The sequence below is a fragment of the Patiria miniata genome, unplaced genomic scaffold, assembly GCF_015706575.1.
Source record: "Patiria miniata isolate m_02_andy unplaced genomic scaffold, ASM1570657v1 HiC_scaffold_2, whole genome shotgun sequence".
Taxonomy (NCBI): Eukaryota; Metazoa; Echinodermata; class Asteroidea; order Valvatida; family Asterinidae; genus Patiria; species Patiria miniata.
This window is the reverse complement of record NW_024037058.1, coordinates 19,266,069-19,281,872: the sequence shown is the minus strand read 5'-3', so window position 1 is coordinate 19,281,872 and position 15,804 is coordinate 19,266,069. Positions and strand designations below refer to the sequence as shown.

The following is a 15,804-nucleotide window of genomic DNA, read 5'->3' as shown; positions in this document are numbered from 1 at the left end:
GATAAAAAGAAAAGAAAGGGGCAAACATATACTCGAATCATACGCTTATGAAACTACTGAGCGGAAAAACGAACAATTTCAAATGTCCCGCGCTGCGAATTTGTCGACCATCTCCCACAATGCACTGGGAAAAATGAACTCTCCATGACAAACTCTTGGTGGCGCACTGCATTGTGAATCGCCTGAATCGGACATTCTGCTGACATGTTATGGCTGTTTAAAATGTGGATTTATTGACAAGTCAAAAAACGTAATATACTGAGAAAAAGGCCATTACAATTTTGAGTCTTGTAGTCGTGAGAATGAAAGATGACACTTATATTTTTTGATTAAAAAAAACACATTTGTTACACACATTTTATATTATATCGTTAACATATGTCTAGTAGACATATCAAAGATTACAAATATGAATAAATCTGAAAATCGCAAAAAAAACCCCTCATCCTCACTTTTTCTCCACTACGGCCTATGCTCAGTTCCGTCTCATGTAGCCAGAATGCCTCATATCAGGCATGCGACTTTTCCTCGGATCAGCTGATTTCCTTGTTTTTCACTTCAGACTTTTGCCATTTAAGATTGAAAAGTCCTGTAAAGATTGGAGTTTCCTCGTTTTTTTGTGTTAATTCCAAGTTGCATGCCTGTCATATATGTAATAACCTGCACTAGCAGCCCACACCAGGTGTAAGTGCTTCTAGCAGCTTTCCAAGTTAGGGCCGTAAACTCAGAAAGAATACAGTACTTCTAGTGGTACACTCTTATCTTGTTAATCCCTTTGTCAACAAACTGGCCCCTGTTATCAGATACTGCTGCTTATCCCCTGCACTTGTCAATCAGCTGTGTGACAGCACATGTGGCTTTATTGCACTAAATATTAGGGATTATAAAGCCACTGTTTGGACAAAGGATTAAGATAGATTAGAGGGATGGCCAGTTTACAGTTAGATTGACTGTTTTCTCTCAGAAGTTTCTAGTGGAGGTTACTCGCAATGATGTCAGACCTAAAGGGCTGTGGAAATCATTCAACTTAATTTCTCATTATCAGAAAATAAACTGACTGAATTATCACCAAAATGATAAATAAGGCAATAATGGGTACACATTTTTAGAAAATATTTTTATCTGTATCATAAATCTCTAAAATTCTTGAATGTTTGCAAAATCTGAGATTGGTGTGTTATCCCCTCACAATTTCAGCACAACTTGTATCCGTTATCTGTATAAACTATGACAGTCACAGTAATTCAAGTCTTATTTAGTCGTTGAAATTGAAGTTTAGTTCATACTGTTGTTGCACCGGTTGTGAGCATATTCAAGTCCTTGTAATTGCTTGCTTTGCAGAATACTTATGAGTGTGCCAGTCTTGTATTGGGTGGCTTGCTCGATCTGACAGAAAAGGTCGTCAAAGGAGAGGTATGTAAAGATAATGCACTTTTATTGTTACTTATTTATAAATACCTGAGCCAGTTTACCCAATCCTATTGGTTGAGAGCCTGTCACGTGGGTGGTTTTTAAACCACTGTTTGAACACCGCTTGGTGGGCAATTCCATCGTTACGGACGTTAATTTCGGAGTCAAAATCCAATTTGAAACAACAAAAGTAAAATATTTGCAGTTAGGCCCTAAAGAAAATGTTATATATTTGGTACGACTCTGGCGTAGGCCCTAACGTGCAACAGGACATGGTTAACCCCTTAAGGACGGGGTGTAATGGGGACATTCCTCCACACATAGAGCAAGTGACCTGCATGACTGCACAGCCTTTGTGTGGTAGTGGGACTGCACAAAAGCAGCAGCTGTGGAACTACCCACTAGCCGTGTGTCACGGCATACCACAGCTGGCAAATGCTTTCCAAATAAGGATTATTAGATAAGTGCTGTAAACAATTGTTACGGATGTTACGCTTTGAGACATAGACTTTGGACTTTCAGTACGCATTGATAAAAATCAGTGTGAAGTTGCTTGCAAGAATTTAATGAAATAACAGTGTGGCAGATATGTAGGTTGACTCTTTAAAAACACCAATGACATTTTACACAAAGGAACTTTGATGGTATGGACACATCATGCTTTTGTTGTTATGGACGTTACATTATAACGTTACGGACATTATATGTCTGAAAGCAACTTCAAACATGTGATAAGGTGCAAGCCTGCTAGTCTGGTTTCCTGACCTGACAATTCCCAGACCCCTGTAAATTGTTCCGTTTTGTCTGAAGTAGGGTCAGGGAACCAGACTACAAGAACAGCATTTGGTTCTCGTTTTTTTTTTCCCACCATCTATGAACACAAACCTTCAAAAATTATTTGTGCACAGATTTAATTGCCTGTATTAGAAAATTAAATCAATTCACAGTGGATGTTTAAGTTGAAATATCATCTCATTGGCTCCAGAAAATATATTGACTCACCATACACAAAGAGTTAAAGTGCCTAGTATGCTCGAATGTTGTGTGTGTTCGGTGGGGGATTCATACTAAGACTCGTTACACATTCCATGTGCTGTAGTTTTTCAAATTACAAAAATTCTCAATATTTGAATCTTCAAACTTACCCATTTTGTTTTAATGATTTTCAGCTTCGAAACGGCATTGCCATAGTTAGGTAAGTGTACTTTTGAATAAATAAAACAAACATTTGAAAAAAGTGCAATTTTGATCTTGAAACCTTTGTTTGGAGAATTAACGTGATGGATATATTTATGACGTTCCTGTTCAACTTTTTTGGGTTTTCCATTAACCCTTACCCTACTAGACCCTCCAACGCATGCCAATATTTGCCTCAAGAAAATCTCCTATGTTTTTTGCATGGCCCTCCAATATCTGCCATGTCATTTCAAGGGTAACTGGACAGGCACTCCAATACATGCCACAGAGAACAATGAGAGTCCTCTGATAACAAAGTGAGTGCCCCCAGCTGGTCAGTATCAGGCACCCTCCAGGGCCTCCAACTCCTGCCAATTGGAGCCTTCACTGTTAAGACAAACTATCTGCCAATAAACTGCAGCTGGAGGGCATTGGCATAACCAACTGACATGCAGTAAACTACCCTCAGAGAGTAAGGGTTAACATGGGATTATTTGACCCACTCTCTCATGGCAGTTTGATTTGGAAATCAGTGTCAGCACAGGCTCAGAAAAAAGCTCATATTTGGTGGATTTCTCACGGTTCAGTATTCAATCCCTCTTTTTCTTGTCCCAATCAGGCCTCCCGGTCACCACGCACAACGGACCATAGCGTGTGGATACTCCCTTTTTAACAACGTAGCTCTAGCGGCCCATATGGCAAGACATAAATGGAACTGTGAAAGGTCAGTTGAACCATTGTCATATAAGATAAGGGCCCAACTCAATTCATATCTGGGACGTCTTCCGGACAAGTTGCGGACATTGTATCGGGTATAAGTTGCAGGATTCTAAACAACTTCCACACAGTCTTCCCGCAATGAAGTTATCAGTATTGCAGTAGCTAATGAAAATATCCCTGGAACACAGCCAGGACAAACACCGAGCTTGATTTTACTCAAAAAGTGTAATATCCACTGAGCTAGCCTTTCTTTCGCCAAGGCCATCGTGGCTTTTAGCGGTGAAGTTGCGAAGACCCGAAGCGACTGGAGCAAAGATTAAGTCAGCATGCACGAGTGGCAAAGCCACGAGGCCTTTTCAAACTTGATTTTGTTGAATTATTCGTAGTTTTTATGCAAATAAGAAGAATGCTGAAGGTTAACCAATCACAATGCGAATTTTGCCAAGTCACTTCCATTTTTAAAAGAAGGGTGAGTAAGGAAAACGTAAAAGCAAATAACTGTAAGTTCAGATGAAAAATAAGTTCATACACTCAAATAATTTCTTGAAATACTTTTATAAGTAAAATTTAAATAAGATAATGTAAGAACAATTACACGGTCACGATCTCGTGAAAAACTAGACACATTTTTTGTTTTTAAATTTTGTGCAAGCATCCGGGCGCGTCGACGTGTCCGAGTAGTAGCCACGCACGCACTAAAAGGCTGATGATTGGTTGGAATTTTGCTACCCTTTTGGGGTAGCAAAAATCGAGATTATAAAGAAAAACATAAGAATTTCTCGACAAGTTAGAAAAGGCCCTCGTGGCTTCGCCACTCGCGTGTGTGGTCTCCATCTGATCTTCAAATGATCCTATATGCCTTTAAATAGCTAGATTTCTCACATATTCAAAAACTGTCAACTGACTTTAATATACCATGCTTATAGATGAAGCAGGCTACAGCTCATGAAAATGTGGTTTTTTTCCCCCTATTTTTGTAGGGTTTTGATTGTGGACTGGGACGTTCATCATGGACAGGGTGTGCAGTATATTTTTGAAGAGGATCCAAGGTATGGTGACTTGCTTTTTTCAGATAAGCACTTGTATTACATTGCATTACCTTGTATTATATTTATATAATATTGGATGGCTTTGAGGTGGATACAAGAATATATTGCACGAGCTATGACAATATTGCACGAGTCGAAGACGAGTGCAATATTGTCATAGCGAGTGCAATATATTCAATGTATCCACCGAAAACAAGCCATCCAATATTATTATTATTATTTATATCAGGCTGACTTGATCCGCAAGAAGCACAATTCAAGACACTGTCTTCATTACATCTTTTTCGTTTACATCAAACGTTTTGAAGCTGCCACTGTAATTGTTAACAACAGTGCGCGTATACCTGGCCTTCTCTGCGCGCTGCATGCGCGCGGCGTGTTCGGTGTTCGACATCACGCGCGCGCTACGCTCTGTTGAGTGGTTGACAACTGTGACTTTCTATGCTCTTGATCAAGCGGGAACCTGCGAAAATGCCCGGATTGACTGCAATAACAATGTTATTGCAGTCAACTTTTTATGAAAGCATACAGTATGCTGATTTATTTTTACCGCCGGAAGCCTGATATAAATAATAAGGTATTATATTGTACAAGCTGATTTACCCGATCATAGATCGGGTAGGGCGTATTTGTGTTGGGGTTGAAAGTGTGGGGAGTTAAATGTAAATGGGGGATTTAGTTGAGAAGACATGTAGCTATAGAAAAGCAATTTACGGTGACGCGATCTGAGGCAATTTCTGACCACGTACGATAGTAAAACAAAAGATCATCTTTTAAACATCATTTCTCGAGTTTGGAGTCATTGAATCAGCTGTTCTGAGCAAAAGAATATTATAGTAGGCTACAATTTTTATTCGGGGAAGAATAAGTGGGGGTAGGGAACCAAACGATATTGCCCGCTTTAAAATGTTGGGGTGGGGGTCCCCCGTCCCCCACCGATTGACGCCGCGCCCATGATAATTATGTACCATGGCATGTATAACTGTCTGTAAATTTTCCCGTTGGTCTGTTAAATTGCATTTTGTGAGGCAGTCGCGTTTGTTAATGTGGGAAAACTGAGTTGAAAGACTTACCGTATAGTACACAGGCGAAGGCTGATTGTACTGTTTTGACAATAAATCATAATGGAATAAAACGTAAAGGTGGCATTTGCAATAAAAATGTTGAGTGTGTTACCATAAAATTACATAGTCTGAATCATGGAGGAAGGTCATTATGAAGGTACAGTATTGGACTCTTAAACAAATGTAAACTTGAACTTCTTACAATTTGCGAGACCTGCGAGGAAAAAGTCGATTTAACTATTTTATTCAAGTTGGCATGGTTCAACCATAATATAAGCAAGGCCAAACAGCCAACAACCGCCAATATTATTATTTATGCACTCTTCGTTATTCCAACCCAACATAGTTCAAAGATCACAATATTTGAAGCAATGCATCGATCCCTCGTTGATTTACCCGATCATAGATCGGGTAGGGCGTAGAGTTGGGGATGAAAATGTGGGGAGATGAATGTAATTGGGGGATTTAGTTGAGAAGACATGCAGTTGTAGAAAAGCAATTTCTGTGGTGCGATCTGAGGCAATTTCTGACCACTAAAACAATTTTTTTTTTTGCAAAAGATCATCTTTTAAACATCATTTTCGAGTTTGGTGTCATTGAATCAGCTATTCTGAGTAATAGAATCATTATACATGTGGTACCTACAATTTTTATTCGGGGAAGAAAAGTGTGGGGGGGGGGGAGGGGACCAAAAAAGTCTCCACCGCTTTAAAATGGGGGGGGGGGAGGGGTTCCCCGTCCCCCACCGATTGACGCCCATGATAATTATGTACCATGGCAACAGTCTGTAAATGTTCCCGTTCTGTTAAATTGGCATTTTGTGAGGCAGTGGCATTTGTGGGAAAACGTACTTGAAAGGCTTGCCGTAGTACACAGGCGAAGGCTGATTAAGAAGGTCATAATTAAGTTTCAGTTTATTGGACTCTTCAACAAACGTAAACTTGAACGTCTTACAATTTGCGAGACTGTCTGCGAGGAACTTGTCGAGTCAACTGTTATTCAACTTGGGTCAACCATCTATATAAGAGCAAATTGTACTCGGCCTCCGAGAAATGTTTGCTCCTGAAACGATCTGAGACCGCGGTCTTTTGCGACGCCACAATCGCTCCACGTCCGTGGAAAAATGTGGAGGGTGTCTTCCGCCGGATCGGACACATTTACGTCGATTTTTTGTGTGACTGCGTTTAAGATCTCGATGTTTGAAGCAATGCATCGATCCTTCGTTGATCCCAGACAGGCCCCCGAAATTATAACGCAACACTGTGGTGGGCAGCGAACTCACAACGTTCAGCCTTGGTGGAAGCATGGAGCTGTATTAACACACGATGGAAGCAACAGAGCACTATACACGTCACTCACATGCTTGTGCTTCAAATCATGCAAATAGCGAGCACCGTAGACCCAACCTCGTTTGCAGGGTGTGGAGCAGGCTGCAGTACGCGTTGTCATCGACAGTTTTGCATAGCTCGGAAATACTACGCAGTGTAGACTTTCGATTGGTCAGACCGCGCAAGGCATACTTAATGTGAAGTCCTTCTGAGTATTCGTTGCACTCGGCGCAGGGGCGGCAAGCGAAGCATATGAAACAATAGGGGCACTTGGTGGCCACGCACCATGGAGAAAAAATATTTTACCAAGGTCACCCGATAACACAATTTGGTGAACGCTTTTGCAGAAGGGCCGAGTAGAACACGTAAACGGAACCCCTACGTTGACCTCGCTGACCTCGCACAGTCTAGACACGCAGAGAAGCCAGCACAGGGGGCGGCCAGGCAGTCAACGTGAAAGCGCACACGACGGCAAATTCCTGCGAAAAACGCAGTCACCAAAAATCGACGAAAAGGATCGCCGGTCCGTACGGGAAAATCAGGACGACCCGAAGCGTCCGACCCGGCGGAAGACACCCTCCGTATTTTTCCACGGACGTGGAGCGATTTTGGCGCCGCGTGAGCCCGCGGTCTGGGATCCTTTCATGAGCAAACATCGTCTCGGAGGCCGAGTTAAACTCTCTCTTATATATATAGATTACATTGTATTGCATAGTATTACATTGTAGTTTTTCTCTGAATCCATAAAGCCATACATTGCTGGGGGCAGATTTAGGTGTTATAGGGAGTATCAGGTAGGGTAGTTTGGGCAGTACAAGGTCTGTTTATGGCAAACAGTGTTTTCATTTGTGTTTTCTGTATGAACTCCGTGCATGAACAGTAGATAGTGTTTTTTACCTCTTTTGATATAGCCTAAATTGCAGGAACACGCCGTTTGCGTGAAGTGGTCGTGAACATTCGGCGTGAAGTACGCACGACCGATTCTATTCTGAATGTCCACAATTCCAAGGCCTCTTTGCATGAGCATCAGGCATATATGGCGGCAATGCTTTCAAGGGTGTCTCCCAGCGGTCTCTCCCAACTTTGGTTTTAACATGTTAAACCATTGACAGGGTAATTGTGCGCAGGATCCATGCCTGCTTGTGATTTTGTGTTTTGTTTTACATATTTTATACTTTTTTAAAAATGAAACCCTGCTTTGTCTGTTTTAAGAATGACAAATCAATGTTATTTTTGTCGTGGGTCCAGTGTGCTTTACTTCTCGATTCATCGGTTTGAACACCTCGATTTCTGGCCCCATTTGACGGATTCAGACAGCAACGTGTTCGGGAAGGGAAGAGGGCTAGGCTTCAACGTCAACGTTCCTTGGAACAAGGTAAAGTGGCAGGAAAAAAACTTCATATTCAGTGATTTCAAAAGCATTTCCTTTTTTATTTTATCCTATGTAGGCAAAAAACCTCAGTGACTTTGCAACTGAGTTTACTCCTCCCAGATTGCTGTAGCATCAGCTAATTTCACAAAACTTTACGCAATCGCGTAACTCCACTTGCCCCACAATTCATTCCTTAAGTTGCACAACATTTCACGCCAGCAACATTTCAGTTATGACACATTTCACGTGCATAAGCCTACGACTCGTGCAACATTATTATGTACAGTTGTACGCAATCATGTTAAGTGGCGTGGGTTGTGGCGTAGTGACTGAAAATAAACTATTTTACCAGCAAATCATGATCGTTTTGGAGCATGTACAAGACACTCAACATTTGTGTGTGTTGGAAATGAACTGCCAGTTTACTCGTGACCAAATTTTTAGAGTTACCGAACAATTCCGAAGAAGGTAGGACAAGACTATTTTTAAAACTGTTGGGTGCAGGTGTTTTAAAGAGGTTGTGGAATGCTCGAAGACATTTCCGTCATTTTTCGGGTATAAGTAGCCTAAGGTGATGAAATAAAAACAACTATTGTGTGTGTCTTGAAATGAGTACAAAAGGTTCTTTTGAGAGCTGTTTTTCAGGTCCTGTTTTGACCCGAACGTGCAATTTGTGTAAAAGTCGTCGTTGGGGGTAGCAAACAAAACACAGTAAATCGTGACGTAATAAACAGGACTCCCGATGCAGCGTAGTATAAACGAGTCCTGTTTATTACGTCACGATTTACTGTTTTGTTTGCTGCCCCCAACGACGCCTTTTACACAAATTGCACGTTGGGGTCGAAACAGGACCTGAAAAACAGCTCTCAAAAGTACCTTTTGTACTCATTTCATGACACACACAATAGTCGTTTTTATTTCATCACACCTTAGGCTACATGTACCCGAAAAATGACGGAAATGTCTTCGAGCATTCCACAACCTCTTTAACTACTGTTTCATGACAGAACAAAACAGCCCTGGAAAATGCTGCTATTATCCTTTTATTTAAAATGTTGTGGAGCTACACTAAGTTTTGTGAAATGGATCGTAAGTTTATTGCGCAGCTGCCCAACAAATTTGTTGCGTAAGTCCTACGAATGACGTAAGCTACGAACTGTTTCATGAAATCGGCTACAGGGAAATTTTTTATTGGGGTGGGGGTGGGGTGTAGGTTGGAAGTAAGGGAAGAATGAATATTTATAGTTGCTAGGCCCATAGGTATTACATTTTTTTTATGATTTAACATTCTCTTTGGGGTCACAGTTTTAATACATGAAATGGCCGATTCATTTTTTACTGAAGCACTTTTTTTTTAAATCACGCCAGTGGTCACGATGCTATCTTTCAGGCCTGCAGCTAGTGCACATGTGTTTTTTCCATCTGAACTTTGTACCTACATGTATCATGCAATCATGAATTAATGGACTAATGAAAGCTGGTCAAGAAGGAGCAATACTTTTTAAGTATTTTAGCCATGACATTTTTGTATGCACTGTGCACATTACTGCTCCGCTATTGATAACACAAGTGTTTGATGATGAAGAAACGAACTACAATGTACATGTGTGGTCAACTTCAGTTCTTGATTGGTTTTTCTCATTCATTGACAAAGTTTTTTTACGTTTGTTTGTCGCGAAGGTTGGGATGGGCGACAGTGAATACCTAGCTGTGTTTCAGCAAGTGCTTCTCCCTATGGCCTATGAGGTATAGTTTGATGCTTGCATATTAAAACTAAGCCTATCAGTGGTAGAAATTATGAAACAATTAAAGGTATAGTCCATCATTTGTAATTTGTGCATTTTGTTCGTTTGAAGCAACAAAAGTGCTCAAAATCTAAACAAGGGTGCTGAACAACTAACCTGATGAAGTTTCAGCTCAGCTTCAGCTGTATATTTTGAGAAAAACAACATTCTAGGCTTTCGATTTCAAATCAAAACTTGCTGAACCATGTTTTTAATCGGGCCTGAATTCAGCGTCCGAGACACGTTCTCACTGAGCCGATTGCAGCCACGCGATGTCGCGCACCGATTTGACGAATTATAGCAACCACGCGCGCGTGTGCATCGTGTCAACGCTTGCGCGCGCTTCGCCGAATGAAAAAACGAACTACTAACGGAAATTTCCAACGGTGCGTCTTAAGAAAGGCCTTCTTTCGTTGATTACTTCAAAATGACAGCTTGCCAGAAAGAATAATTTCACAGGGAGTTTAGTCCCCTTACTATCTTTCAACCAAGTATGTTTTTCAACAATAATTACGCCAGTTACTTTTCGGATAGCTGCAAATGATGGACTATAGCTTTAACCTCTCATTTAGTTAAAAATTATTCACCAATATTGTGATTAGGTGACTTTTCGAGCAAATTATGTAGATTTTTTAAAACTCGACCTGAACTAGAGGTTAACAAGACATGGCCTATGTCTTGTAGCAACGTTCTCTTGAATTTGTTATTTACACTTGATGTTATCTGTTCCCTAACAGCTTTTTTTTGTCTTCAAATTGCACAGTTTAACCCAGATTTGGTGCTGGTTTGTTGTGGTTTTGATTCTGCAATCGGCGACCCCAAGGTACAGTTCTTGAGTCTGTTCTTTTTTTTCCACTGTAAATCAAGCAGAAGTTCTGAAGATAAGACTGTTTTTCTGAAAATTGATTTCAATGTACTTCTTACAAAGTGAAATAAAAGACAGGATTTATTTATTTTATTAGGGCTGTGCATTTACCAATAATTTAGTATTCAATTATTCTGACTTGGACTTGGTCGAATAGCTGAAATGCGCTGATCAAGTTTAAAGAGGTTGTGGAATGCTCGAAGACATTTCCGTCATTTTTCGGGTATATGTAGCCTAAGGTGTGATGAAATAAAAACGACTATTGTGTCTGTCATGAAATGAGTACAAAAGGTACTTTTTAGAGCTGTTTTTCAGGTCCTGTTTCGACCCGAACGTGCAATTTGTGTAAAAGTCGTCGTTGGGGGCAGCAAACAAAACATAGTAAATCGTGACGAAATAAACAGGACTCGTTTATACTACGCTGCACATTCGGGTCGAAACAGGACCTGAAAAACAGCTCTCAAAAGTACCTTTTGTACTCATTTCATGACAGACACAATAGTCGTTTTTATTTCATCACACCTTAGGCTACATATACCTGAAAAATGACGGAAATGTCTTCGAGCATTCCACAACCTCTTTAACATGTGCCAGCCTTGACTGGCCATTGATCGGGATTTGCATGTGCCAGCACTTGTCAGGAATTGATGAAGAGTTTGTTAGAATAACATAAAGAACAGGAGGCAGAGTGGCTGTTATAATTTGAGCCAATATTCCTCATTGAAGCTCTCAAATCATCTGTGAAAATGGCTTTCCACTAATACGATAGAAATAACATTGTGGGCATTTTTCATCATCTCTTCAAGACGGCTCACATTTATATGAATGTTTGAATTGAGCAAATGCCATTTGGATATTTGGTTGATCAAATATTTGAATATTTGGCATGTGTGTCACAGCCAAGCGCTATATTAAATTACTATTGTCTATTTGCATATCTGTGTTTGTATTCCATACCGGTGCGTCATCGAATCCGATACATGCACGTTTTGCTCTACACAAACAGCACAATGCGTGCGCGTATCCGCTGCAGATGATTAACCGTGTTTTTTTTCTTCAAACCGTTACACGCGCTTAAGAAGTTTGCGCTGCATTTAGAGTACACTTTCAAAATTCAATCCATCTAATTTCATTGTGCTCTACAAACACGCACATGAATTCAAAATGTCTGAGGCCAGGACGGCTTCAAAGCGTCTCCGCGCTTAAGAATGAGGAGTTAGCGCTCTAGTAATTTAATATAGCTCTATAGCCACAGCCCTAAACCAAGTATTCTTCAAGGCGTGCAAGCCTGAAGGTGCTCAGAAAAGGAAAACAGTTTCTATTTCTTGAATCTTGTTTTTTAGGGTGAGATGGCAATTACTCCAGTGGGCTACACCCATCTGACCCATGCTCTGATGGGCCTGGCCGACGGGAAAGTCGTGCTTGCTCTTGAGGTAAATCAAACTTGACTGAATTTTACTTTTTGAAAACGGAAAAGTGTTGATACCACACAAAGTTCGATGCATTGCAATAAAGTTTACCATGCGTTCAATCCATCATAAGTTTCTTACCGGCCATCTTACTTAATAATGCAGAGAATTATTCATTGTATCTTAGGGTGGCATGGGTGGCTAGTGCATAAAGCGCTTGCCTCTCACCACTGTGGCCCTGGTTAGTTCCTGGCCGCGGACCATATGTGATTAGAGTTGTGCGTTGGTTCTCTCCTGTGCCACGAGGGTTTTTCTCCAGGCCCTCTGGTTTCCTCCCTCCAAAAATATTAAACTCTTACGATCTCTGGCTGTGCTCCTTGGTCATATATGGGTCGATGTGGCCGGCAGCCATAGGTGCCTTTACGTGCCTGCGGCTCGACCACGTTGTAGCCGCGTCCTTTGCAATTCCGCTTCTCAGCTGTGAGTAAGGATGATTAGCATCCAAAATTATCTAAAGTTATGACAGATTGCAGTGCTTTGTGAAATCTGCATCGATGGAAGTTTGTTTTTGTCCAACTGCATGATGCTGAGATCTAGTGTTTTATATTCAGGGGGAAATGTGCTCTATAAATGACATATTATTATTATCCATAGGATGGAATGGACATATACAAATATTGACTGCTTCGGGTGGTGTAGTAAAACTAGCCGCCCGAGGTGATCCATTGAGCATTCTTCGCCTCGGGAAAAAAGAATGCTCCATGGATCACACCAAGGGAGGAAAGTTTTACTACACCACGAGATAAAGCAGTCAATATTTGTTTTATAACAACTCTCCCACAGATTCTACCTGATTTTAAGCGATAACTGATTAATTTAATATGAATACAATAAAAATTACTTCTTTTTCAATACGAAATTAGTTGAAAATTAACTTGCACTTTTTCTAACTACCCTTTTATGAAATGTTTGAACCCAGCTCTGTAGCGCTCGCGCTTGGAAACAATACGTGCAATGCGCAACGTCCCCCTATGCATTTTGCTCACAGTGTGTATAGTTCTTTGGTTGCTAATGGTACACTTTGGTTGCTATGGGTAAAGTGTTTTTGGCCATGCACTGAAAGATAGCAAAAATAAAAAATACCATGTGACTTGCTCTCGGCCAATCAAGACACAGAATCTGTGGGTGAGGTGTTATAATATTAGATGCCCTTGAATTCAAACACTTAAAAATTTAAACTTTGACAGGTGGACTAAAAAAACCCTGACAATATTTTGTACTTGGCAGGGCGGCTACAATTTGAAAGTGATGGCAGAGTGTGCAGCGATGTGCACACAGACGCTGCTGGGAGATCCCTGCCCTCTGCTCCCACCAACAACTGAACCCGATGAAAGGTAAACCAGAATCTGGGTGAATCTATGTAGCACTTTTTTGTAAGGAAAATGAGCTTTGGACCCATTTCTTGATTTCAAAAGAGGACCAATTCAAGAAAAGTATTCAGTTGACTTTATTGGAAAAGTAGGAGTTGGAAATTTTGTAAACTTAACTATAAAGACTGTGTCCCCCCAAAAAAATTTGACTCAAATTATGTTATATTATTAAAGCTGGTATGTACGTGCTATTTGGGTGTGGCGGCCCGAAAAATAAATTGTTGATAGTTTGTAGCATTGCATTAGTTATGAGCTTTCTAATGAAACATCGAACAAAACAGTCGGCCCGCGATATGTAACCAATTAAATAATTTCAATTTTTGAATTAGGATCTCCTGCTCCCTATTCAGTTCTGAAGCCCATCTGGCCCTACCTAGTTACGCTTGCGTTTTTGCAAAATGCAGTTTATGAATAATAATCTGAACACCACGCATTACAAGTATACGTTTGTGCATGTACATGTACAGACCATGGACCATTTACTGTACACAATGTGCATGTACACGTACAAACACACGCATGTTTACGTTACATACCAAGTGTGGACATCCCCTTGGTTTCGTGTAGTTAAGAAAAACTAATGAAAAAAACTTATTTTTCTCAAACTGTGAAAACTCTTTCAACCCAATTTTTTTTTCTATGATCCCCTTTAGTATTTCTCTTCATCTTGCCACAGATAAACCTAACCCAAAAATGCCTCTAAACCTGTTTTCCAAAAATGGGGAAACACTGTGTGGACTTGCCCAAGTCCACACAACGTCTCCTCTACCTGGTTTATGTGGGCCTCTTTTGTTCGGAAGTCCACACAGTGAATATAATGCCTACCCATGTGTGTATACGCGGTATGGTCGTTCTGTATGGCAACCACGTGAAACAAGACTTGGAAAACCGCAGGTTTTGCAATCCTCTGAGAGGAAAAGATGCAAACGTAGCAGAGATTCTGATAGATTGTAGGATCCGTGGTGCAGCCAGGCCGGCCTAGTTACACAAGGGTCTACCATGATCGCAGAGCATGTCTTTGACTGGCTGCGATCATTGCGTAGCTGGGACCTGGCCAAGTGAAAACAAAACGCACGATTCCAAAATTAACATACATGCTGGCTCCTTCACTAGCTATGAATATTTATAGCATTTCGTTCAAAACTTTTGAACTGTAGCACACTAAATTTGTTTGTTATATGACATTAAACTCCTTTAAAATTTGTTCGGAAAAGAAATTCGGCATTTTGAAAAAGCATGTTTGTGCTAGCTTTGTAGTCGTACAGACTTAAATGGGTATGATATTTGGTTGTGTTTTATTTTGCATTTGAATCGCAGTGCTGTTGAGACCATACTGGATGTGATCAAGAATATCAGGCCTCATTGGCAGTGCTATGAGTATCAAGGTATTAAACAAAGTGCATCTCTATTCCACATGCCATGAGGCCAAGGGCCAAGTAGCATATGGAACACATATGCACTACAATATTCCATGTTCAACTCGCACTCGTGGGATAGCTTATAATAGTATTATTATTTTTTATTTCTGGTAATGAAATCAAGGATTCCTCAAAAGCGCCCCAGGCACTTTAGCTTGCAAGCTTGAAGAAACCTGTAGAGAGAAGACAATGAGAACAAATTGCAGTTTTAGAGGTGGGAGGAAAAGCCCAGAAGAATATTCTGGGGAAACCCACGGAATCAGGTAGGGACTGAAAACCCAATCCACATGTTGGCCCAGGCGGGATTCGAACCCGAGTCACAGCAGTGGAAGGCAAAGAAAGTACCGCTATGCCAACCTGACTGCCCAATATTGTTCTTACCATGATGAGCACTGCTGGCCAAGTGATGGGTTTTGGGGTTTTTTTTTAATGGCTTCTAGTCACTGACAGGCCGTCTAGAAAGCATATTGACCATTGAGCAAAGAGTGAAAAAGAGTGCTGAAGGCTATTACATTCTTTTCTTTTCTTTTTTTATAAAACTTCATGTTATAATTATCGCTTGGTGTTTTCATGTATGCCATTCAGCTTGGAGAACCCCTAGACAGAAACAATGTTTCTTTTGGGCAATCCTTCGGGAGCTGAATGGTATTTTGTTTTCGTTTGTTTGTTTTGTATCGCAAGCTTTCACTTTATGCATTCATTGTAACTTTGGTCATCTGTGTACATGTATTTGTTGAAAAATCTTACTTTCTTTTTTATCATCTAAAAATCTCTCAACC

At 40.6% G+C, this 15,804-nt stretch overlaps 1 protein-coding gene across 3 annotated transcripts in view; it reads left to right on the top strand.

Annotated features, from left to right (window-relative positions):
- Window positions 1-15,804, top strand: part of LOC119726793 (histone deacetylase 6-like) — an 84,548-nt gene that overhangs the window by 13,531 nt on the left and 55,213 nt on the right. For all 3 annotated transcript variants that reach the window (XM_038198648.1, XM_038198650.1, XM_038198649.1), the window contains exons 8-17: window positions 1,342-1,413; window positions 2,580-2,605; window positions 3,206-3,310; window positions 4,287-4,355; window positions 7,996-8,122; window positions 9,800-9,865; window positions 10,667-10,726; window positions 12,112-12,201; window positions 13,465-13,571; window positions 14,925-14,992. In XM_038198648.1, the coding sequence (XP_038054576.1) occupies window positions 1,342-1,413; window positions 2,580-2,605; window positions 3,206-3,310; window positions 4,287-4,355; window positions 7,996-8,122; window positions 9,800-9,865; window positions 10,667-10,726; window positions 12,112-12,201; window positions 13,465-13,571; window positions 14,925-14,992 (790 nt within the window). The remainder of the gene's footprint in view (window positions 1-1,341; window positions 1,414-2,579; window positions 2,606-3,205; window positions 3,311-4,286; window positions 4,356-7,995; window positions 8,123-9,799; window positions 9,866-10,666; window positions 10,727-12,111; window positions 12,202-13,464; window positions 13,572-14,924; window positions 14,993-15,804) is intronic.